The sequence below is a fragment of the Myotis yumanensis genome, unplaced genomic scaffold (assembly GCF_028538775.1).
Source record: "Myotis yumanensis isolate MYYU_CA2020_CCGP unplaced genomic scaffold, mMyoYum1.0.hap1 SCAF_18, whole genome shotgun sequence".
Lineage (NCBI taxonomy): Eukaryota > Metazoa > Chordata > Mammalia > Chiroptera > Vespertilionidae > Myotis > Myotis yumanensis.
In genome coordinates this window covers 9277985-9303635 of record NW_027223769.1, presented here as the reverse complement: position 1 = coordinate 9303635, position 25651 = coordinate 9277985, and the positions used below count along the sequence as shown (strand labels likewise).

The following is a 25651-nucleotide window of genomic DNA, read 5'->3' as shown; positions in this document are numbered from 1 at the left end:
GATGGGATTTTTTAAAAGGGGGATTTTGAGCAAGAGACTAATACTTAAGTTGTTTTAAAAAATCACTATGGCTACAAGTGAGAGAAACCAAACTCAAAATACCTTAACAACAAGAAAAGCAAAAAGAAGCTAATAGTCATATAGCACTTATATCATGTTCTGTTCTGAGACTCTACACACTTTTGAATTTTTATTAAATTTATTGGGGTGACTTTGGTTAAGATTATATAGGTTTCAAGTGTACAATTCTACATTATATCGTCTGTATAATTGTGTGTTCACCACCCAAAGTCAAGTCTCCTTCCATCACCATGTATTTTTTTTAGTTGTTAATCCTCACCAGAGGATACTTTTTCCAATGATTTTTTTAGAGTGGGAAGGAGGGGGAGAGATAGAAATATCAATGTGAGAGAGACACATTGATTGGTTGCCTCCCGCATGCACCCCAACCAGGTTCCGGGATGAGTGTGTAACCGAGGTATGTGCCCTTGACTGGAATCGAATCCTTCAGTCTTCAGCTGATGCTCTTTGCCAGCGGTTCTCAACCTGTGGGTTGCGACCCCTTTGGCGGTCAAACGACCCTTTCACAGGGGTTGCCTAAGACCATCCTGCATATCAGATATTTACATTATGATTCATAACAGTAGCAACATTACAGTTATGAAGTAGCAACGAAAATAATTTTATGGTTGGGTCACAACATGAGGAACTGTATTTAAAGGGCCAGAAGGTTGAAAACCACTGCTCTATGCACTGAACCAAACCGGCTAGGGCCCGTCACCATATTTTTGATGAGATTATACACATCAACATACTGAATTCTATTAATAACCTTATGAGTTAGGTACTATTCATATTCCTATTTTGTTGATGTGGAGACTGAGGTATGAAGAAATTAAGCAATTTATCAAAAGTCTCATGGCAGATCTAGACTTTAGACCCAGGCAATCTGGCTTACAGAGTACAAACTCTTGACTGTAGCACTGTAGTGCCTCTTAGCAAAATAATGTGCTTGTATAGTAGTCCCCTTTATACATGATTTCACTTTCCACAATTTCAGTTACCTTTGGTCCAAAATATTACATGGAAACTAAAAAATTCACAAGTTTTAAATTGCACATCATTCTGAGTGATCTGATGAAATCTCCTGCCTTCTTGCTCCATCCTGTCTGGTATGTGAATCATCCCTTTGTCCAGAGTTTCCACACTTTATATGCTACCTGCTCATTAATCACTTAGTAAGCATCTTGGTTATCAGATGGAGTGTGCGGTCTCACAGAGCTTATGTTCAAGTCACCCTTATAATACTATATAATGGCCCCAAAGCACAAGACGGTGATGCTGGCAATTCGGGTATGCCAAAGAGAAGCCATAAAGTGCTTGTTTGTGAGAATGTTCATTTTAGCTAAGTCCCGATGCCTGTGTCATTCACCTCACTTCATCTTCTTATATAGGTATTTTATCATCTCACATAAGAAGAAGAAAGGTGAGTACAGTGCAGTGAGATACTGTGGGAGAGACCACATTCACCTAAATTTTATTACAGTTACTGTTATTATAATTGTTCTGTTTTATTAAGTTAATCTCTTACTAAGTGTAAGTTATAAATTAAACTTTATCATAGGTATAAATATATAGGAAAAAAACAGTGTAAATAGGATTCAATACTATCTGCGGTTTCAAGCTTCTACTAGGGGATCTTAGAACTATCCCCTGTGGATAAAGGGGGGTACTGTTGTATTTACCTATGAAACTAAAGAAAGTAAGTTCTTTGTTTGTGGTTGCATCTGGGGGCTCACTCAGTACTGCACAGACTCAGCCTTGGTCTCTTCTCTCTGCCTTCATTTCCAAGCAGGCTTCTGTCTCCATGGCAGAGTCCCCAACGACTTAGCAGAAAGAGCACCTCTGCTTTTCCAGAGATTCTGACAAAAGTTCCAAACTAATGTGGTTGGCTTGGCTTAGGTCGCTTCCTTATCTTTGGACCCTGTGGCCAGAAGGGTGAAATTCACCCACTGATTGGCCACTCCTGGGGCTGGGTTTCAGTCAGCGCAGTGACGGAGTGATTTCCTGAGGGGCTGCATTCAATGCAACAAGGGTTCGATGTGGGGAGGCACACTGCGAATGCCAGCTGGAGAGGGTTAGAGGATGAGAAACATAGTTAGGACCTGGGTACATTTGGCTAAGTTATTTTGTTTTTTAGGATTTTAGCAGTTTATTAGGTTTTTCTGTGAAGCTTCTGTAATGTCTCTTAGTAAAATTCCAGTTTTCTTTCTAGTGAGTGTGTATTCTTAAAATTATTAAGTTATTTATATTTTAGGTGCTGTAATGAATGAAATAATATTTAAACGTTTTTTCTATAATATGGAAATATTATAGATTTTTATAATTTTATCTTTTCTCTTGCTATGTGACTGAACTCAATAATTCTAATGTTTCTTTTCATTTATTGACTATTTTTTTTGGTATATATAGTTATGTCATCTGCATATGTCTATTCCCTTCCAGTAGTTATATATCTTGTTGTGTTGGCCATAAGTTTTAATATTTAGGCATACCTCATTTTGTGCTTTGCAAATACTGCCTTTTTTTTTTTTTTTTTTTTTACAAATTGGAGGTAAGACTCTCCATCATCAAAAAGATTATGACTTGTGAGGCTTAGGTGATATTTAGCATTTTTTAGTGATAAGGTGTCTTTAAAATTAAGGTGTATGTGTTCACTTTGGCAGCATATAAAGGTATGTACATTTTTTTAGACATAATGCTATTGCACATTTAATAGGCTTCAGTATAGCGTAAACATAACTTTTATATGCACTGGGAAACCAAAAAATTCATGTGACTCAGAATGGTTTGAAGGAGGAATATGATAGAGTGAAAAATATTGGACTTGCATATGAGGAAATCAGAATTTCACTGACTCACTGTGTGTTTTGGGAACAATTTTTATCATCTTTTAGGTCCTTAGTTTCTTTCTTGACTTCTGACCAATACCTTTCCCCTCCCCAGTACTTAACACATATACACCCATGGTGGGATGATGTTTCTTCATAAAGTATGGAACATTAGGTAACCAGACTCAGGCCTCAGATCATGAAAGGCCTAAGTTTGCAGGAGCACAAAGCTCTTAGATTTATCTGATTTTTTATTCTAATTTTTTTGAGAAGGTGGAGTCTAGATATTTCTCTTCTTTGTAGTGCTTCCGGTTGTATTTTAGTCCTACAGCAAAATAGATACCTGGATGCTCAAAAGCTTTCCTCTGCTGCCACATTCATGCTCTTATGCAGTTACTGGTGTCTCAGAAGTCCAAGGAGGAAGGGACTACTCTGCTCTTTTTTTTTTTAACAATAAAGATTTCAAAATACTGTGATCTGAGTGATTGTGGTGGCCACATCTCCCAACCAGTGCTCCCAACAACACACAACAAAGGATTCTCTGACCTCAAATGACAATAGTGCTAAAGTTTAGAAACCCTGAAATAGTGGGAATTGCTTGTATAAAAGACTTGAGACTGGAGCTGTTCTTAAAATTATAGGGAAAAGCAAGAAGGCCAGTGTGGCAAGAGCAGAGAGAAGAGGGATAGAAATAAGTTCGGAGAATAGTAAGGGGCCAGACAATGTAGGATATTGTAGGACACAATGAGGCATTTGGATTTTCTTCTGATTGTAATAGAAAGGCATCGGAAGATTTTGAGCAGGGGAGTGAAATAATCTGATTTCTGATATATAAGGCTTCCTGTGTGGAAAGTAGCCTCTAGGGAAGAGAAGAGCGAGAACTCCAGTTTTCGGGGGGGGGGGGGGTGGTGAGAGAGAGAGAGAGGAAGGGAGGGAGGAAGAGAGAGAGAGAGAAGTCAAAGATGACTCCAAGGTTTATGACATGAGCACCTGGATCACTGGTAGTGCTATATCAGTGATGGCGAATCTATGACACGCGTGTCAGAGGTGACACGCGAACTCATTTTTTTGGTTGATTTTTCTTTGTTAAATGGCATTTAAATATATAAAATAAATATCAAAAATATAAGTCTTTGTTTTACTATGGTTGCAGATATCAAAAAATTTCTATATGTGACACGGCACCAGAGTTAAGTTAGGGTTTTTCAAAATGCTGACACGCCGAGCTCAAAAGGTTTGCCATCACTGTTCTATATACTGAGATGGGGAGCAGTGGGGAAGGGTGGTCTAGAATAATAAGTCTGCAGTGCCTTTTAGACATCCAAGAGGTGATGTCAAATAGATAATTGAATATACAGTTTTGGAGTTCTGGACTGAGGTCCAGACTGGAGATGTGAATTTGAGAACCATCAGTTAGTAGATAGTATTTAAAGCTCTAAAACGATCCTGGATGAGGTCATCAAGAAAGTGAATGTAGCTAGAGAAACAAAGGGGAAATCTAGGACCAGTGAGTCCTGGGCTCCTTTAGAGGTCAGGAAATGAATAGGAAGCAGCCAAGGAAGGTGCAGAAGGAACAGCCAAAGAGGGAGGAAGAAAGTGGAGCAAGTGCAGTGTCTTAGAAGCCCAGGGAAGCAAGTATTTCAGATGCTGCTGAGAGGAGATGTGAGACCCTTCCCTACCTCAGCCCAAGACTTGCCACAGTTATCACCAATTGGATTACCATGTGAATAAAAGTGGCTGGGAGTGTCCCAGTCAAATGGGGATGGTGATTTGTATTCAAGGATAACACTTGAGAGGCATCTAGTGGCATATCACCTAAGATGCAGAGAGAGTGCTTGCTTCCGAAGCACGTATACTAAAATTGGAATGATACAGAGAAGATTAGCATGGCCCCTGCACAAGGATGACACGCAAATTCGTGAAGTGTTCCATATTTTTAGATACATGCAAAAAAATGAAACTATACCACCAACTTACACCATACACAAAAATAAACTCAAAATGGATAAAGGACTTAAATGTAAGACGGGAAACCATAAAAATACTAGACGAATCCAAAGGCAACAAAATCGCAGACATATGCCGAAGCAGTTTCTTCACCAATACAGCTCCTAGGGCATTGGAAACTAAAGAGAAAATAAACAAATGGGACTACATCAAAATAAAAAGCTTCTGCACAGCAAAAGAAACCATCAACAAAACAACAAGAAAGCCCACTACATGGGAGAACATATTTGCCAATGTTATCACCGATAAGGGTTTAAACTCCAACATTTATAGGGAACTCATACAACTTAACAAAAGGAAGATAAACAATCCAATCAAAAAATGGGCAAAGGACCTAAATAGATACTTTTCAAAAGAGGACATTCAGAAAGCCAAGAGACATATGAAAACATGCTCAAAGTCACTAATCATCCAAGAAATGCAAATCAAAACAACAATGAGGTACCATCTCACACCAGTCAGAATGGCTATCATCAACAAATCAACAAACGACAAGTGCTGGAGAGGATGTGGAGAAAAAGGAACACTCGTGCACTGCTGGTGGGAATGCAGACTGGTGCAGCCACTATGGAAGACAGTATGGAGTTTCCTCAAAAAGTTAAAAATGGAACTCCCGTTTGACCCAGTGATCCCACTTCTAGGAATATATCCCAAGAAATCAGAAACACCAATCAGAAAGGATATATGCACCCCTATGTTCATAGCAGCACAATTCACCATAGCTAAGATCTAGAAACAGCCTAAGTGCCCATCAGCAGATGAATGGATTAGAAAACTTTGGTACATCTACACAATGGAATACTATGCTGCTGTAAAAAAGAAGGAATTCTTAACATTTGCAACAGCATGGATGGAACTGGAGAGCATTATGCTAAGTGAAATAAGCCAGTCAATGAAAGAAAAATACCACATGATCTCACTCATTTATGGATAATTAAGACCATTATAAACTGATGAGCAAAAATAGATACAGAGGCAGAGCAACATCGAACAGACTGTCAGACTACAGCAGGAAGGCCGGGGAGGGTTGAGAGGGTGGGTAAGAGATCAACCGAAGGACTTGTATGCATGCATATAAGCATAACCCATGAACACAAGAGACTAGGGGGCATGGGAGGCTAGGGGAAGGTCAAGGGGAGAAAAAAAAAGGAGACATATATAATACTCTTTGTAATACTTTAAGCAATAAAACAATTTTAAAAAACTAAAATAAAAATAAGATGCAGAGAGAGCCCCTCTCCTAAGTGATGAAGATAATGTTTATGGAGTCAAATGAATTCCTGTGAATTCCTTTTTCCTTTTTAGTTTATCAATTGAGATATTTTAGTAATTTCTTCTTGATTGAAGTGACAATTTTTAATCAAAAATACACTCATGTCAACAAGAGTTTTCTAAATTCTAGTAGGCTTCTAGGCCACATACTGTCTGGGTGACTTAAATATATTTTTATCCCTGCCCTATATAAATCCACAGTATTAATTTGCTCTTCTACTATAATTAATGTGCACCTAGTTACCTTAAGTTGCATTTAACTTATTCATGTCCTGGATGATATTTTATAATTATTCTAATTAAGATTTATAACAGTGTAGCTGAAATATAAAACGTCCTGTGTGTGCTGACATGGTAATACATTTTTGACGTATGTATTTTATTTTGCAAAGCAGGCCATAAAACAATACACAACATGATTTAGTTTTTCCATCTATAGATACAAATGTAGGCTATATAAAAATATGTAAATCAGTGGTTATTCTATTTAGTAATATTTGGTACATTTATTTATGTATGTAGCTGATCTTTTTTCCCTGATTTATTTGCAGTGAATATATATTATTTGATGTAAAAGGTTTTGTGTACCACAGTGCTTGGCACATGAAGTAGGAGTTCAGAAACCATCTGTTGATATTTTCACCAGCAGTAAAGCAGCATGTCCAGGGGCAGAATATAATTTTGTCTGAATGACTAGCATTTGGTGTTGGCTCAGCCACCCTTGGGCATGTGTTAGTTTTTCTTCCTTTTTTCTCCTAAACATAGCATGGCAACTTCTTTATGCGCTAAGTCAATACTGACTGCAAAGAGATCTTTGTTATTGTCTTGTTCGTTGCTCTTTTAATTGTAAATATTTAAACACTGTAATCAGTTTTTAGGTCAGACTGTACATGTTAGTTTCCATAACCTTTTTTTTTTTACATTCTTGTACTGTAATCTAATCTTCATAAGGCACTTTGCACAGTCCATGCATGGTCCACTTCTCTGTCTCTCTGGAAACACGTTTAGATCTTTGTATCAAGTTCTGGTCTTTTGTTTAGGTCATTGTGTAATGACTCTAGAATTGTCATAATAGAAGAGCAAGGTTGAGGACACTTGGAAACAAAGTAATGTTTGAGGTCTGAGGATTGAAGAGAAAGAAATGATTGAATGACTTTTGAATTTCTAATAAAGGCAACCAATTTGAATCGACTTCATTTCATTCACTTGCAACTTTTAAACTGATGAAAAATAAGTGCTAGAATCCCTGGAAATGTTTGACACTATGGCATATAGGACAGTTTTACTTGTTCACTCTGCTGGGATTGAAAAAAGATAAATTGTTAAGTAAGGTTGAGCAGAAAATGAACTTAGTGAGACACTGTGTGTATTGAGGTGAAGATCACAGGTGTGTGGGAGATGGGGTGTTCTTGGGTACTCTGTAATTCCAACAAGCAGATATTAAGGACTTAGGCCTCAGCTCTAGATGAGGAATAATGAAAAAATAAATTTTTTTGGTCCTAGCTGGTTTGACCCAGTGGATAGAGCGTCAGCTTGCGTACTGAGAGGTCCCTGTTTCGATCCCAGTCAAGGGCATATGCCCAGGTTGCGGGCTCGATCCCCAGTATGGGGGTGCAGGAGGCAGCCGATCAATGATTCTCTCTCATCATTTATATTTCTCTCCCTCTCTTCCTCTCTGAAATCAATAACAATATATTTTAAAATATTTTTTTGAAATATTCTAGGAAGTAAAGTTGAGTAGATCTTCCAAAATTATGGTGGTGTGGAAAAGATGGTCTTTTGGGGCTCAAAGTAGGATGACCTTAAGCTAAAACCTGTTTTAATTAATAAAGTATAAAAATTACCAAAAAGGCCCTAGCCAGGCCGCCCGCAGACTGTAGGGTCTTGGGTTTGATTCCTGGTCCAGGGCATGTACCTGGGTTGCAGATTCAATCCCTGGCCCCAGTAGGGGTGTGTACGGGAGGCACCAATTGATGTATCTCTCTCACATGATTTTTTTCTCTTCCTCTCTCCTTCCTTCCATTCCTCCCTTCCAGCCTTTCTGAAAATCAATGGAAAAAATATCCTCGAGTGAGAATTAACAACAAAAAATTACCAAAAGAAAAGGTTTTCTGATTATGTCCATAAACACAACACCCTTAGCAGCAAATCTTGTACATATACAGGGGAATGGGAAAGCAAATTCATACCCTTTCTCTCCTCCATCAGGGATTCTCAGGAAAGTTGGTCTCATTTTAGCAGATCCTTGATTGATGTTTATAATCCAAAATGTTCCATGGAGGCACAAGGGGAAGGGTCACTGATTGTCTATACTCAGGAATTGGGCCTTTATGAGGAATGTAAGTCACAAGGTTTTTCCTAATGCAAAAGTCTGATAATGGCCTGTATCTGAAATTCCATCAATTTGGGGTGAATTGATTTATTTTTTTAAATGCAAATGCCAAGAGTAAGATTAAATCCAATTGCTTTTTTCTTAAATTTTAAATGAGACTGATGTACTGAAGGACTGGACAGATGTTTTGGGGTTGGGAATTTCTTAAGAGGCAGGAGACGCTGCTTTTTCCAAGCCCCAGGTGCCTTCGCCCTGTTTATCATTGCTCTTTCCATCCAGTCTTCACAGCTGTTCTCTGCTGTGGAGATCATAAAATGTGAGGCTCATGCCACACAGGAATACCACAGGCCACCCCACTTGTTATTTTTGCCCCAATCCCTTTCCCACTGTCAGTGAAGACAGAGCTATGCCTCTCAGTCTGCATTCCCATCCCCATGGTTTGAGTATATGGAGGATGTCAGGGTTCCTCTCCTCTTCTTAGTATCCACCCACTGTTGTCATAGGAAGACAGAGCAGCCTTGTGGTTAGAAATACAGCCTTTGGAGTCAAACAGACCTGACATTGGATCTCTACTACACATCAAGTTTCTCTCTGTAAGCCTCAGTGGTGTTATCTGTAAATGGATGAATCGTCACCCCACAGAGTTGCTTCACGGCATATAAAGTGCTTGGTATGGGTTAATCCTTCAATAAATGGTAATTGTTAATAAGACCTATAACTATAGCTCCACTGACATTTTAAATTCAAATGTCTCTCTCTTTGACTACTCTGCTCATTTGTTCCCCTGCTTGCCACATCTGTTCTGCAACCTCACTGAATACTGCAATCCAGGAAACTTTCTCCATGTGAAAAGCAGCCATCCGCTGCCCTGGGGTCACACGCTTCCATGTTCATAACTTTAGAGTCTATATTTCCTTCCAGATTTCTCAGGAAGATCCCAAGCAGTGTGGGGTCTGTTACAGCTGGGGAGGTGGGCGAAGACAGATGTGTATAGAAAAGATGGGTAGAGGCAGGCTGGAGGTTGAGCTCTATCCTCTCTCTGGATATGCTGTTTATGCATCTGTTAATTTATGCAAACTTAGAGCAGATATTCTGTGAAATGGGCTTTTTTAAGGTCCAAGTAATTATTGGTTTGATTGGCTTTTAATGAATTGCTTACAACACAAATATTTTGTCACAAACATATTTACATTGATACTCCATGTATCATGGGTAGGAGGAGGGAAGGACTTAGTTCTTGTTCTCATCAGTCCTTATAAGGGAAGAAATTTAGATTAAATAATTCATCCAAGGTCAAATATGTAGTAGGTTAATGGAGACAACATACCAAATGTCTGCCTTTTTAAAAAATATATATATTTTATTCATTTTTTACAGAGAGGAAGGGAGAGGGATAGAGAGTTAGAAACATCGATGAGAGAGAAACATCGACCAGCTGCCTCCTGCACACTCCCTACTGGGTATGTGCCCGCAACCAAGGTACATGCCCTTGACCAGAATCGAACCCGGGACCCTTGAGTCCGCAGGCCGACACTCTATCCATTGAGCCAAACCAGTTAGGGCCAAATGTCTGCCTTTTAAAACTGCAGCATCTCTCCCCACACTTATTCCTCCAGCAGCACCCTCCTCCTTTCACCATTCTTCCACTCAGTGAGAGGATGCTCCCATCCTGCCATTGACCAGCACTGTCAGGAAATGCCCTATTCTGCACCCTGCATCAGGCCTTCAGAGCCCTTTCCCTGAATTGTTCCTTTTAGTAGAGGATAGGGTAACTCGCTCTGTTCCCTTGGTCCTCTCTTCAGAGAGCCTTTTCCTTCCCACCTCGCCCTTTAGCATTTCTCCTCCAGTAGCCCTGGCTTTGCCTATCTACTTATTGACTTCTTCCCCACCATTAGACGGTAACTCTCATGAGGACAGGGATTTGCTCATTGTCTGTCTTGTAGTATTTCCTGGCCTTTTTTTTTGTGCTTTGTACATACACATCAGGCATTTACATACAACATATTGTTGGGAAAATGAATGACTCGATTGTATTGGTCTAAAGCTGTAAGAGTGTGACCCCAGAGCACAAGGTGCATGACATCTCCACTGCCCCTCCTCCTCCCTTTGCCATAGCCTGCCAAGAAACTGAGGGAGGAGGAGGAAGAGTTTGTGCCTGAGGACCCAGCTCTCCTCCTCCTGTGTTTGTACTGTGAGGCGCTTCAGGACACCCTCATTCTGGTGCATGCCAGTTAAGGTGGAGCTTCTGTCATGTCCCTGGTCTCGGTGCAGTGCATCCAGCCCGCAGCTGTATCCAGTTGTTCAGAGCCTGTTGAAGGCAGTGGGGAACACTGGCCAGGCGCAGACATGTGAGTCTTGTGACCACTCCGCCATTTTCAGTTTGTTCCCTTGACAAAGTTTAAACCTTTCTGTGTCTTGGCCTTATTGTCTGTAAAATGGGACTGACCTTATACCAATCCCATTTGTTGTTGCCAGGATTAAGTTCAGTGATCCATGTGATACCTTTAATATAGGAGAAATGCATACTGAGTGTTCAATTAAAGCTGGCTGTCATGTATGGTACAAATTAAATGCCATTTATTTTATTCATGTCTCATGTCTGTAGGCTGCTAAGTCTACTTCCTGTGTGTCCCTCACCCTGCCCCATCTGACAGATCATTGATGGGGTATAGCTTTGAGGGAGGTTTGTGAGTAGAAACCCATACCTGTAGTTTAGCCTGTAATTCTGATTGTTTACTATAGAGGGTGGCTACTTTGTTGTGAGATTTGTTTTAGTTTGGTCCTAATGATTTCCACCAGGAAAAATAATTCAGAGGGATTAAGTGTCACCACTGGGAACTTCCCTGAGTGCCTTTCTCCAGGAAGAACTCTTTGACTAGTGGAACAGGAGCTCACAGACAGGCATCTGAAATGTGCACTAGGAAGGGAGCAGTCCAAGTTTAAGTCTTATTTTTGGCTGCTCCAAGGGACAGCATTGGGGTCTTACAAAACAAAGCTGACAGACCAGTCTTCTAGGAGCCAACAAAACCTACTGGACAATTCCATTGTTTCATAAGATTTTAGTTCCTTGTAAAAGGCAATGGAAACTGTTCCCCAACATTCACCACCTTCCCAAGGCAGTTAGTTCACTGAGTGCTGGCAGTGAATGGCCCCTCTCATCTGTGCCCCTGCCAGTTGGATAAATTGCAAACTCAGTGAAGTACATTTTTTAAGTAACCTCCTATGTAAGCCAGTGAAATTTGCAATACATTCTATGAAAAAAAATGTGAATGTATGGTACATGATAAAAGTGGCAAAAGTTTTTGTTGTTCTCAAATTTGGTATGGATAAAACAAATGTAAAAGATTAGGGGAAATATTAGTAACCTGGAGGGTCTCTGCTCAAGTTGCTTTTTAAGTGGCAAGTTCTTGCTCTTCTTTAAAGAAAAAGAAATAGTTAATCCTAGAGAACACCTTGTAGCTGAGATTAACTCAAGCAAGGAAACGGGGACCTGCATGGGAACCCAGAGGAAGGGGCCTGCCTGCAACTAGGAACAGTGCAGCAAAGCTTCAAGGACCAGGGAGACAAGGCTGGTGCCTCAGAGAAAAGCTTTAGCAAGTGCCAAAGGCTTGTAGATAAATACACATCCATATCTTAAAATGTTTGTGTTATGTAGTATTTTTAGTATATACATCATTATCTATCTATATAAAAGTTAATATGCAAAGTATCCCCTGAGGAGTTTGACCGAGAGTTTGATTGCTCGCTATGATGTGCACTGACCGCCAGGGGACGGTGCGGAATGAAGGAAGGCCCTGGCCGGCAGCTGGAAGGCCTCAGTCAGCCCTGATTGCTGGTCAGGCCTAGGGACCCTGCCCATGCACAAATTTTGTACACCGGGCCTCTATACTTACATATTAATAGTATATGCTAAGGTAGTGTTATGTATATGGTATTTTTAAAATTAGTTTCCTACTTTAATGGACTACTTCATCAACCAACCAATTACTAACATGGATCAGGTGAGGGTTTCTGCTGTACTAACAAATGAAATTGTCCTGTAGGTTTTGTTGACTCCTAGAAGACTGGTCTGTCAGCTTTGTTGCGTAAGAGTAGAAGTATGACATAAAGCTATTAAAAACTATGTTAATAACACTGTTACCAAAGTAACCTGTATCTTTGGATTCCATTTCCAATGGAATGTCTTCTTAGAGTAAAACTTGACTTTTCAGATTTTTAGCCACATGGCTTTTGCTCTGCCTTCTGAGTGCTGTGTAGATATAATTGGAATTGTGGGTTGCTCTGGTTTAGCCAGAGCTCACAGACAGGCAGGTTAATGTGAGCCAGAGTCCAGATGAGGGGAGTGGAGAACAGGAATGGAGGCGTGAGAAGTTGGAAGGTGCCTATGAACCTTGGGGCTTGCTATTTGGTTGACTTGTAGGCATCAGACACCCAGGTGTAAAGATGAGAACAAAGGCAGATCCTTCTAGCCCAGCGGTTCTCAACCTGTGGGTCGCGAACCCTTTGGCGGTCGAACGACCCTTTCACAGGGGTCGCCTAAGACCATCCTGCATATCAGATATTTACATTATGATTCATAACAGTAGCAACATTACAGTTATGAAGTAGCAACGAAAATAATTTTATGGTTGGGTCACAACATGAGGAACTGTATTTAAAGGGTCAGAAGATTGAGAACCACTGTCTAAAGCATGATGACTTTTAAACTTTATATAATTTCAGATTTCCAGTTAGTTGTTACCGTCTACTCAGATTGATGGCTGAGAATTTATTGCACTAATGTAGTAGCAACCCATAATCTAAAAATCCCTGGCTCTTGCTTTCACAGGTGTTGGGGCGATGTTTCCTGACAGTGGTGCAGGTCCATTTCCAGTTTTTGACCCAGGCATTACAGAAGGTCCAGCCAGTGGCTCACTCTTGTTTTGCTGAGGTGGTTGTGCCTGAAAAAAAGAGCAGCAGCAGCTTATCTGGCATGGGCCACACACCTGAACTGGAGGAAGCTGTGCGATCCTGGAGGGGGGCTGCTGAGGTAAGTCTGACTTTGGGGAGATTACTGCCCTGTGTTCAAGCAGGAGAGGCCTTTGCCTCTGGGTTCTTAAAAGAGCCTTCTTATTTAGAATTTTAAACTCTTACCAATAGCTTGTTCATGCATTTAACAGAGAATGGCTACTTTGTGTCAGACATGCACTAGGCATCGGGTGACAGCCTCTACTCATCCTCATGGGAGAAAAGGCTTACAAAACCCGGTTAAGGGACTGTGATGGGGGTGCGTGGGAACCCAGAGGAAGGGGCCTGCCTGCAACTAGGATCAGTGCAGCAAAGCTTCTAGAGCAGCGGTTCTCAACCTGTGGGTAGCAACCTCTTTGGGGGTTGAACGACCCTTTCACAGGGGTCGCCTAAGACCATCGGAAAACATATACATACTGTTTTTGTGATTAATCACTATGCTTTAATTATGTTCAGTTTGTAGCAATGAATATACATCCTGCTTATCAGATATTTACATTACGATTCATAACAGTAGCAAAATTACAGTTATGAAGTAGCAACGAAAATAATTTTATGGTTGGGGGTCACCACAACATGAGGAACTGTATTAAAGGGTCGCGGCATTAGGAAGGTTGAGAACCACTGTATTACAGTCTCTGTTTCCGTCCAATTGCTTTTCTCCACTTTTAATTTTTTTAGAGAAATATCTTTTTTATTATTTATTCATTGGTCTTTGTAGAGACAGAGAAACATCAATCTGTTGTTCCTCCTATTTATGCATTCACTGGTTGATTCTTATGTGGTCCAGACTGGGGATCAAACCTGCAACCTTCACATATCAGGACGATGCTCTAAGCAACTGAGCTACCCGGCCAACGCCTCCGTTTTTAATTTTTAAATGTTTTATATATTTATTTATCTATTTATTTAAAATATTTTTACTGATTTTTAGAGAGGGAGAGAGGGAGAGAGAGAAAGAAACATTGATGTAAGAGTGAACCATCAATTGGCTGCCTCCTGCATGCCCCTGACCGGGAATTGAACCAGCAATCCTTCAGTGCCCGGAACAATGCCCAACCAACTGAGTTACACTAGCCAGGGCTAAATGTTTTATTTGTGTGCCTTGTTGGTCCATGAGGCTATCAGCTCCAAGATGATAGGGAACAAGTTTTATACCTCACTGTCTATTCAGTGACACCTAACAAGACCTTGTGGGTGAAATATTTGATTGAAAGATTCTTTAAAAAAGTCAAATTGTGTTACTGTGAGACTCTTAAGGTTCAGGGAATGGTTGGAGTGGTATACAGGAATACTTTGTTCTGCTTTGAAATTTTATAGCATTAGTAGATGCCCAGTGCATGGATTGATGCACCAGTGGGGTCCCTCAGCCTAGCCTGCATCCTCTCACAATCTGGGACCCCTTGGGGGATGTCGGAGAGTTGGTTTTCGCCCAGTCCCCACAGGACAGTGCCCCAGCAATAACTAACTCACGGCCAATTCCGCGAGGAATCGGGTGCCCTCCTCCCTCCTCTCTGGGTCCAGGGTGTGGGTGAAGCAGATTCGGGGCCGACAGTGCCCCAGCAGCAACCTCACCCACGGCCAGTTCTCCAAGGAATCAGGCTCCCTCCTCTACTGGTCGGAGCGTCTGCCTCCTGGTGGTCATTGCTGGTCATAGCTACCGGGTGGATGGTTGACGGTTGCTTAGGCTTTTATTTATATCCTATATAATAAAAGCCTAATATGCAAATTGTTTGACCGGGAGTGTGACTGCTCACTATGACGTGCGCTGACCACCAGGGGGTGGCACGGAACATGGCAGATGTCAGCGACACGGCGCTGGCAGCGGGTGGCAGTGGAGGCGCTGCCGGCCCTGATGGGCCCTGATGAGAGCGGGACCGTGGCGGGATGGTGGAGCAGGTGAGCAGGCAGCGCCAGGCCAAGGCGGGTGCCAGTGGGGTCCAATCACCCTGCAGATGGCGACCAGTGGTGGAGGGGGGGCGGGGGCACCACCCAGCTCCCAGGGGCGGAGGGAGTCGGACAGGGGGCCCAGCCCCAACCCATTGCCCCGCAGATGGCGACCAGTGGCCAGCAGGCCCTGGGCTGGGAAGTGGAACTGGAGGTGGGTGGCGGCGACCAACCTCCCACAGTGCCGGGGGAGGGGGGCTGTGACCTCTCGCCAGCTACCTGGAGGCAGGGGTGATGGAGACAGAGGTGTGGTGAGAATGCGGGGTATCATCCGAGCTCACTCTCACTCCCCCTGCTACCGTCCCCCAGGACACCAGAGCTCACATGCCAGGGAAGCCCCTGTGCTCAGGTGCCGGGTGTCCGCGAGGAGCCCACCCCACACCTGCGTGGCCTTTTCCGGGTGAGCTGAGCCACAGCCACTGGTACCGCAGGGGCCGGTGGGGCTCCCAGTGGCCAGTGGGTTCGCACAGGAGCTGGTCTGTGAGGCTGGCCGGGAGAGAGTGTGCTGCCCGCCTGGCTTCTGTGCAGTGCCACTGGGTGATCCAGAGGTCCACACTACATCCCGGCCCACGGCATCCAGCTACACTCACCACATCTCGGCGTGGGGACTCGGGTACCGTGACCCAGGAGGAGGGGGTGTGAGGGGGCCTGGGGGCCCAGGTGCTGCCCAGGGCCCAGAGGTCAGCTGGGACCTGCCCTTCCACGCCAGACGCTTGTGCTTCGATCGCTGGCCACACCTAGGGACCACACCCATGCACCAATTTTGTGCACCTGGCCTCTAGTATATAGATAGTTGCTCACTACTTTTCCTTAGTCCTGCAACTTTGTTAAGCATTAAAACTCTTACACTGGCCCTAGCCGGCTTGGCTCAGTGGATAGAGCATCAGCCTGCGGAAATCATTGATGTTTCTATCTCTCTCTCCTCCCTTCCTCTCTGAAATCAATAAAGAAATATGTATTTAAAAAAAAAACTCTTACACCTGCCTAGAGAACAAAACTGTTTAAAAATGTTATTTGTTGCACTAATATTACTGCAACAAAAATAGACATTGGAGAATTGAAAGAGAGTTCATCCTGAAGCTCTCCTCCCAGCTAATAAATCAGATACTTATTTTTCTTATTCTCTAGTCGTGAACCATAGCTTACATTTTTTTTAAAAATATATTTTATTGACTTTTTACAGAGAGGAAGGGAGAGGGATAGAGAGTTAGAAACATCAATGAGAGAGAAACATCAATCAGCTGCCTCCTGCACACCCCCCACTGGGGATGTGCCCGCAACCAAGGTACATGCCCTTGACCGGAATCAAACCTGGGACCTTTCAGTCCGCAGGCCGACTCTCTATCCATTGAGCCAAACCAGCCAGGGCATAACTTACATTTTATCCTTACAAGGAACAGATTAGTTTTTTCTTGTTTTTTCTCTTGCTTATGTACTCTTCCTAAACATGTTTAATGACTGAGTAGTATTTACTTTTTCTGTGCATATTTCAAAAGCTCTGTTTTTCCTTTAATGTTCTGATGTGTGTTTTTTTCTTGTTCTGTATTAGTGTGAATTTTTACTTTGGTATATAGGAACACCCAACCATATACATTCTTTTTTTTATTCTGGAAACACCAGATGCCAATATTCTAGGTTATTTGTCTTTCTAGAACAGAGAAATTTTAAATGCAAATATTTTTTTAAAATATATTTTATTGATTTTTTACAGAGAGGAACGGAGAGAGATAGAGAGTTAGAAACATCGATCAGCTGCCTCCTGCACACTCCCTACTGAAGATGTGCCCGCAACCAAGGTACATGCCCTTGACTGGAATCTAACCTGGGACCTTTCAGTCCGCAGGCCAACGCTCTATCCACTGAGCCAAACCAGTTACGGCCAAATATTTTTTATATATAAAAAATGAATAACAGGTCAGGAAGGTTTTCTTCCCCCCGCCCCCCAGAGTTTTTTTTCTCTTTTTAAAATATATCTTTATTGATTTTAGGAGAGAGAGAAACATTAATGATGAGAGAGAATCATTGATCGGCTGCCTCCTGCAAGCCCCCTACCCGGGATTGGGCCTGCGATTCAGGCATGTGCCCTGACTGGGAATCGAACCTGGGACCCTTCAGTCCACAAGCCGATGCTCTATCCACTGAGCCAAACCAGCCCGGCTTTCCAGGGTTTCTTAAAGAAGATGGTGCTGTGTCAAGTTTACGTTTTCTTCAGGATGCTTGCTGGAATTTTGCAAAATTTCTGGCTGCCCACTTCTTAATACAACCAGTTCGGAATGTCTGGCTTATATCTAATGCTTAGATGATTTCTTGCTTTATTTCCTTTGTTTTTGTATTTTATCTTTTTAATTTTGCTAGTGTCTGCAGCATCCTCTTTTACCTACCAGTAATTATTTATGTTGCAGGCAACATCTAGACTAAGAGAAAGAGGCTGTGATGGCCGCCTGGCAGGAATTGAAGTTCAACAGCTCTTCTGTTCTCAAAGTGCAGCCATTCCTGAGCACCAGTTAAAAGAACTGAACATAAAAATTGACAGTGCTCTGCAAGTAAGTTTTTCAGAGCTGGCACAGCAATACCTCAGGGATAGGGACAAGGGAGGGAGTTACAATTGTGATATTAAATCAATTGGAAAGAGTAATATGATAGTAGCTAGCCTTAAGTGTTTTAAAAACTATAGAAATTTTAAATTTCTATTTTCATTGGACTTTGTCATTTTATAAGCTATATAATCTTGATTTTTGAAAATAATTTCTTTGCAGGCATATAAAATAGCTCTGGAAAGCTTAGGCCACTGTGAATATGCAATGAAAGCTGGTTTCCACTTGAATCCAAAAGCAATTGAAGCAAGTTTGCAGGTACACTTTTCTTTCTGGTAGTTCTTGGAAGCTGTGGCATGGCAGTCTCGCCATACCAAGTGAACCAAGTGTCTTGACAGATGAGCTGTGGATCACCCTTTCTCTCCCATCCAAACCTCTTCCAGGGCTGCTGCAGCGAGGCAGAAGCACAGCAAACTGGGCGGAGGCAGACGCCCCCGCAGCCCATGCAGTGTGAGCTTCCTACTGTCCCTGTGCAGATCGGATCACACTTCCTGAAGGGTGTCTCCTTCAACGAGTCAGCCGCTGATAATCTGAAACTTAAGACGGTAGCTTTCCATAGGGTTCCAACAACCGGGTTTGAACTTGAAAATAGAGTTGTTAAGGAAACTTAAAGGCTTGTAAAGAATATAGATTAAAGAATATAGAATATAGATTGGGGCAGAAGGCATTAACCTTTCTCTATAAACTGGTATCTAAAAAGTGAACTATGGTGACTTTATTTTTAATCCTCCCCCAAGGGAGGATTTTTAGAGAGGGGGGCAGGGAGAGAAAAAGAGAAACATCAAAGTGAGAGAGAAACAGCAATCGAAACATCAATTGATTGCCTCCCACACGTGCCCAATCAGGGTCTGGGATCAAACCCGCAAACTAGATATGTGCCCTGACTGGGAATCTAACCCACAACCTTTTGGTGTATGGGACAATGCTCCAACCAACTGAGCCACACTGGCCAGGGCTATGGTGAATTTTTTATTATTTTTAATATATATATATTTTTATTGTTTTTAGAGAGAGGAAGGGAGAGGGATAGAGAGATAGAAGCATTGATGAGAGAAAGAAACATCGATCTTCTGCACGCCGCCAACTGGGGATCAAGCCCCCAACCCAGGCATGTGCCCTGACCGGAAATCAAACTAAAAACCTCTTGGTTCATGGGTTGATGCTCAACCACTGAGCCACAATGGCTGGCCGGGCTATGGTGACTTTTTTTTTAATATATATATTTTTATTGATTTCAGAGAGGAAGGGAGAGGGAGAGGGAGAGAGAGAGATAGAAACATCAATGATGAGAGGGAATCATTGATAGGCTGCCTCCTGCACACTCCACACTAGGTATCGAACCCGTAACCCCGCATGTGCCCTGACCGGGAAATGAACTGTGACCTCCTGGTTCATAGATTGATGCTCAACCACAGCCATGCCAGCGGGGCTACGGTGACTTTTTTTTTTTTAATATATTGATTTTTTACAGAGAGGAATGGAGAGGGGTAGAGAGTTAGAAACATCGATGAGAGAGAAACATCAATCAGCTGCCTACTGCACACCCCCTACTGGGGATGTGCCTGCACCAAGGTACATGCCCTTGATCAGAATTGAACCTGGGACTCTATCCACTGAGCCAAACCGGTTAGGGCTATGGTGACTTTTTTAATGAGACGTTTGTCAAGTTAGTTTTATTTGTAATTTTGTTCAAATGTCTAACATAAAGGTTTTTGAAAGCACATTATAAAATACTGTTTATGGTTAATGTTTCAGTGGACTTTCATGAAAAAGTAAGAGGAGAAATCTTGTCATAATATGGCAATAATTATTTCCATTTGTGGAGCATCATGAGCCAAGCATTATTATGCCAAGCATTTCACATGTGTCGTCTTTTTAAATGATCACCCTTACCCCACTGGAGAACTAGAGGAACTAAGGCCCAAGGTCACATAGCTAGAAAGTAGTAGATTGGAATTTGAACTTACGCAATCTGTTTCCAGAGTCTGCATACCTGACCACTTGGTAATCCAAAGTAAAGTTGAGATTTTCATTGGTATTTACTTCTACCAGATGATTTTGTCTCCTTATTTAGAGGAATTCAGAATTCAAAATTCCTCAACCAGTGTCCATTATCAGATTGCTAGATAATGCATTTTGTGCTAGTATAGAAATACCAACAGGTGTATTAATCATGTGATACATCTAATCATTCCCTCTATGGGATTGAGAAAACCTGAGGGTGTCTGATGATAATCACTTAACAAATTAAATTCCATTATTTGGGGGTACTTAAACAAAATACTTTTCTTTTGAGGACTATTGTGTACTTGTAAATGCATTTCAGTCTACAAATTTTATCTTAAGATATGAACATTCTTGTGTGACTTTATCTTAAGATATGAACACTCTTGTTATCAATCTATAGCATACAATGTTACAACTGATCAAGGAGGCAGGCTGCTATAATGGAATCACACCAAGGGATGATTTTCCTGTAACTGAAGTACTGAACCAGGTGTGCCCATCCACATGGCGGGGCGCCTGCAAGACTGCCGTACAGCTGCTGTTTGGCCAAGCTGGACTGGTGAGTGAATGTGTGTGATGTATGGGGGAGAGAGAGTAGAGACAGGTGATGTTTCAAGCATGTGAGGATGGGGTGCAGGCATGTGTGAAAATACTGAGTAACTTTAAAAGTTCTTTGGTGCTACAGAGTTTAGACCAGATAGAAAACGTAAGGAAAGAGTAGCATTAAAAAGCCTTTTTTTTTTTTTTTTGGTAGATTTTTAATATGTATTGGTAGGGAACCTAGTTGCAAAATGATGTTGCAGGCTTTCCTCATTTTAAGGAAACCATTTCACTGGTAATGATTTGATAGAGTCCTTTGACTTGACCTGACTATTCTGGAGCTTCAGTGCATGTCTTTCTGTTGCTCAAACAGGCCAGTCTTTGCATTTGATGCTCCTCTTACCTGAGAATACTCCTCTTTGATTATCATGTGACTCACTTCTTCTCAGTCTTCCTAATGTCAGCTCAAATATCACCTTTCGGAGACCTCAATGGTATAAGTAATGCCCCCATCCAGTCACTTTGTGTCCCAGCTCTGTCTCCTTCTTAGCAATCAAATAAGTGTCAACTCAGAAATAAGCCTAGTCTTTATCACCATTGGAGAGAAGAATAACTTTTGCTAAAGTTGGATGGGGTCAATATCTGAAGTCACCATTTAGCTTTTTATTTGACTCTGCTGACTCACATAACCTTATGTATTTGATTCTACTTCCTTGAATTAAATGACTATTTGAAAAGATATAGCATTTCAGTCAGGCTAAAGGAAGCTAATTATAACTAAGAAAATTAAAGAACTGTTTCCTAGTCTAATTCCTACTTTATGAAAGTAGCTGTTGGGCAGGTGCTGTCCTTTTGTTTCATGTGGGTGAAGGCTTCGGTGGCTGAGCTCAGGATGGTGCTCCCTTGTCGAGGGCCAGATGAGGGCCAGTCCACGGTGGGGAGGTATACTTCCTTTAGGATATGTTCCTCAGTATAGGAACCCTACAAGAAGCATAGACTGGAGACCCCCTGCTGATGTATAAAATAGCCCACTGTGGTTAGGAGATTGAGCTGAAGCTAGGAGAACCATGGCAATCAGTTTCCAGAAAGGAATGTGTAGAATAAGACAGAAGGACATTGTAGGCTTACAAAAAACAACAACTTTGTAGGCTTAAAAGAAAAAGTTCCATTGTTATTCAAAGATCAGAAACTTATTCATAGATCCTTACCCCTTGATCTCCGGGCACCTTTGTACGCGGCTGACAAAGAACCTTTAGATTATGGTTCTGGGGTTGGGAGGAGAGAGGAAACACCTGCCTGGTCCAACAATGGTTATTACTTGGACAGGAAGTCTTTTCCAAAGGACATGCAGACCAGCTGTGGGAACTCTGTTTACAGCAGTGGAAATGAGCTCCATCACAGGCTGCGTTTGGAATCAAAATAAACAACTCTGCATTGCTTTACCCTTCTGATATATCACAGATTTGGTTTTCAAGTGTTTTATGATTCTCTTCTTAAAGTTATTTTAGTTATTTGAAAATACATTCATCACTTTATCAAACTCTAAATTATGGAGGATACTATATCATCCTGTAATATTAAAGACTGTCCTCCAAGTAAGAGGAAATCATTGAAGGAAGGGCTGATTCTTTATCTTTCCTGAAGTAGTTTTGTTTTTATTGGTGGTTGAGAGTAAAATGATCTTTAAGAAAAGCTTCATCCACTTCTGGCTTGTTTTCGGTCATTACAAATGGGCTTTTCTGAAGCATTGGTTTGATTTTTTTTTTTTTTTGGTGGCGTTTTTACTCCTTTCAAGTGCATAAATTTTAAAATACTGAGGTAAAGGAAACAAAGCAGTTCCTAACTAACATTTATAGTTTGGAAGAAGTGCCACAAGTGCTTGCAAAGTTCAGCACATCCTACACCTAGAAATTGGTTTCTGTTTATTGAAATATTACTGTATTCAGTCATCTTTATTACCTACTGTCGTCTCCATAGGGCCCCTGACTGGCCTCTGCATACCTGCTTTGCTAGGGAAATAGTTCTTGCCAGAGTCACTTAGCATTGATAGGTTCATGTATGGGATTTGTTTTAATCATTGTTCTCTCTGAATGCTGATCGATATATTTCTTTCTCTCTTAGGTGGTAGTTGATACAGCGCAGATAGAAAATAAAGAAGCCTATGCCCCCCAAATCAGTTTAGAAGGCTCAAGAATCGTGGTTCAAGTCCCGTCCACATGGTAATGTGTCTGTTACATTAACACAAGCCTAAGCTCTGATAGAAGTGTTCACATCTTTGACAACATTGCTGTCATGGACAAACTCCCTGCTAGCTGATAGGACACATCTTCTGTTTATGCAGGCTTATGGCAGTGGTAGTGTGTTACTGCCATGTCATGGTTATTAGTCCAAGATGAGGAAGCCAAGGTGCCTGAAGCCAAGTCTCATTGACCAAAAATATAACTAAAATGTTATATACTCATGAATCATAATGAGCAATATTATTTTCTTTGTCCACTGCTTTTATTTTTTATTTTAAAATATATTTCTTTATTGATTTCAGAGAGGAAGGGAGGAGAGAGAGATAGAAACATCAATGATGAGAGAGAATCATTGATCAGCTGCCTCCTGCACACCCCTTACTGGGGATTGAGCCCACCACCCAGGCATGTGCCCTTGGCCAGAATCGAACCCGGAACCCTTCAGTCCGCAGGCTGACGCTCTATTCACTGAGCCAAGCCAGCTAGGGCTGTCCAGTGCTTTTAAACAGAGTATACCATTTTCTCTAAGTCGCCTAGTGTTTCTGTAAAGCTGAGTCCAGAACATAGAATTCCTCCTCCACCTTGGTCTGCCCAACAACAACTCTAATGATCTTAAGTTCATGTCATTACATACCCAGTGTCATTGCATATCAGGGGACAGACTGAACCATTTTTATTTTGACTGCTCCTACAAATCAATAAGAAAATGGGCAAAGTAAAGGAACAGGTAAATCAGAAGACATATGTTAACAAATACATGAAGAAACTGTGTAACCTCTCCTAATAAAGAAAGGCAAAGTAAAGAAACAATAAGTACCATTTTGCCTACCATGCTCAGTTGTTTTAGAATAATATATTGTTTTAGAGTACTATATTTGGGCCAGACTATACAAAAATAGACACAGAAGTTGTTGAATAAATGACAGCCTTCCTAGAGGGTAGTTTAATATATCAGAGACCTAAAATAAGGAATATGACCTCAGCAATTTCACAGTTCCACCTGTAAGGGTTTATCCTGGTGATGTCTGTACAGATTCAACTATAAGGATCAGCATCATAGTTTTATCAGTAAACAGCAAAAATTAAACATATATTGGGAGACTTTTGCTATTAAAATTATAATCTGAATGAATATTTAACTATGTAGAAAATATTTAAAGCATGTAGGTAGGAATAGATATAGTCAGGAACAGTGGCAATGTCAGTGCCTGTAGGGACTAAAGTGAGAGCTGGGAAATGCAAATTATATTTAAACCATTTCTCCTTGAAATGTGAGGGTCCAGCAGTAGATTCTACCCAAAGTTTTACAACTAGTTGATATATCAAGTAGGGGTTGCCAGTTCACTTCATGTCCCCAAATCTCTCATCTATGAGTTCCCCTCCCCACCAAAATTTATAATTTGATTGTTCCTGAAATGAATGGTAATTTATATGCCTATTTTTATTCCTATCAAATAATACATATAAGCTCACTTTTCTGTAAGATTTTTGTGTTCTCAAATTCTTAATTTGTTTTCCAGTGCAAGTTCTTCTTGAAAAATATTCAGTTTAACCGGGGTAAATTGGTTAGAGTGTCATCCCCATACACCAAGGTTGCAGGCTCTATCTCCAGTCAGGGCACATACCAGAATCAACCAATGAATGCATAAATAAGTGGAACAACAGATTGATATCTCCCTCTCCCTCCCCCTTCCTCTCTTTCTAAAATCAATCAATCAATAATTTTAATTATCTTTAAAAAAAAAAAAAGAAAGAAAGAAATTCTGTTTAGCCTGGATTCCCATTTTGAAAAAAAGTTTGAATTTTTTAATAACTTGGCGAATATAAACAGCTAGTACTGAAATGGTTAACACTTCAGTTTACTTTCAAAACTATATGATTGATTTCTTTTGTAATTCATTGAACCTCCATGAAAGGACCTTCTGCTATGTGTCCTTGGAGTGGTTCCCTCTGCTGGTTGCTTTTGGTAAAAATACAAAGTTTCTTTCAAGTTATAAAATATGTGCTTGTTGAGACAGACGGACTCAAACAGAAGTGATTACTCCACCTTGAAGAAAATGAAATTGTTAGCAAAGCCAGTCAAGAATTTATTATATTCCTTGCTGCCAGATGTTTTTTCCAAATGAAGTAATACTTTACTTAAATTTTTAAACTGTCATACTTAAGCTATCCATTTTTCTTTCAACAAATACTTACTAAATACCTAATATGTGACAGGCACTGCCTGGGCTCTGGAAATTTAATCATGAGCAAGAAAGACAGGGTCCCTGCTCCTCACTGAGCTGACTTGGGAATGGGGACAAGGAGGAAAGAACTAATAAGCATAAGAGTTAAGTTCAAACTGGTGAGTGTGAGAAGGGAATAAGAGCAGAATGATGTCATATGACAGAGAATAGGGTAGAGATGGGTAAGGGAGGCTATTTTGGATGAGGAGGTCAGTTATGAAGGGCCTCTTTGAAGATGTGACATTTAAGAGGAGCTGGCCATGTGGAGAGTAGATGAGGAAAACACTCCAGGCAGAAGGAACAGCAAAAGCCTGAGGAGTCACCCAGAATGGCTGGGATATATGGTAGGTGATGATTAAGGGGTGGAGGGTGAGGAGGGTTTATAGACGCCAGGACTTGCAGGGTCCTTAAGAGACTTGGATGTTTAAGAACGGGTAAAGAGTTTTAAGCAAGTCTGAGTGATGTGTGAAAAGAATGGGTTTAGTCTCTTCAGGGGACTGTTCTCAAGACTGATGAGTAAAATAAAAATGCCAACTTGTTGATTTTCAGAAAGAGAAATTATTATTTCTAGGAACTGTAGTACTCCTTT

General features: G+C 41.2%; 1 protein-coding gene and 1 non-coding gene across 2 annotated transcripts in view; both read left to right on the top strand.

Annotated features, from left to right (window-relative positions):
- GARRE1 (granule associated Rac and RHOG effector 1) overlaps positions 1-25651 on the top strand; it is an 84193-nt gene that overhangs the window by 38494 nt on the left and 20048 nt on the right. Inside the window, 6 exon segments of the mRNA XM_070399103.1 lie at positions 13331-13531; positions 17859-17999; positions 18213-18308; positions 18434-18595; positions 20458-20616; positions 22719-22816. Of these exon segments, the coding sequence (XP_070255204.1) occupies positions 13331-13531; positions 17859-17999; positions 18213-18308; positions 18434-18595; positions 20458-20616; positions 22719-22816 (857 nt within the window).
- Positions 4723-4829, top strand: LOC138997478 (U6 spliceosomal RNA). The gene has a single exon (XR_011468942.1). It is a non-coding gene; the product is annotated as a U6 spliceosomal RNA (small nuclear RNA).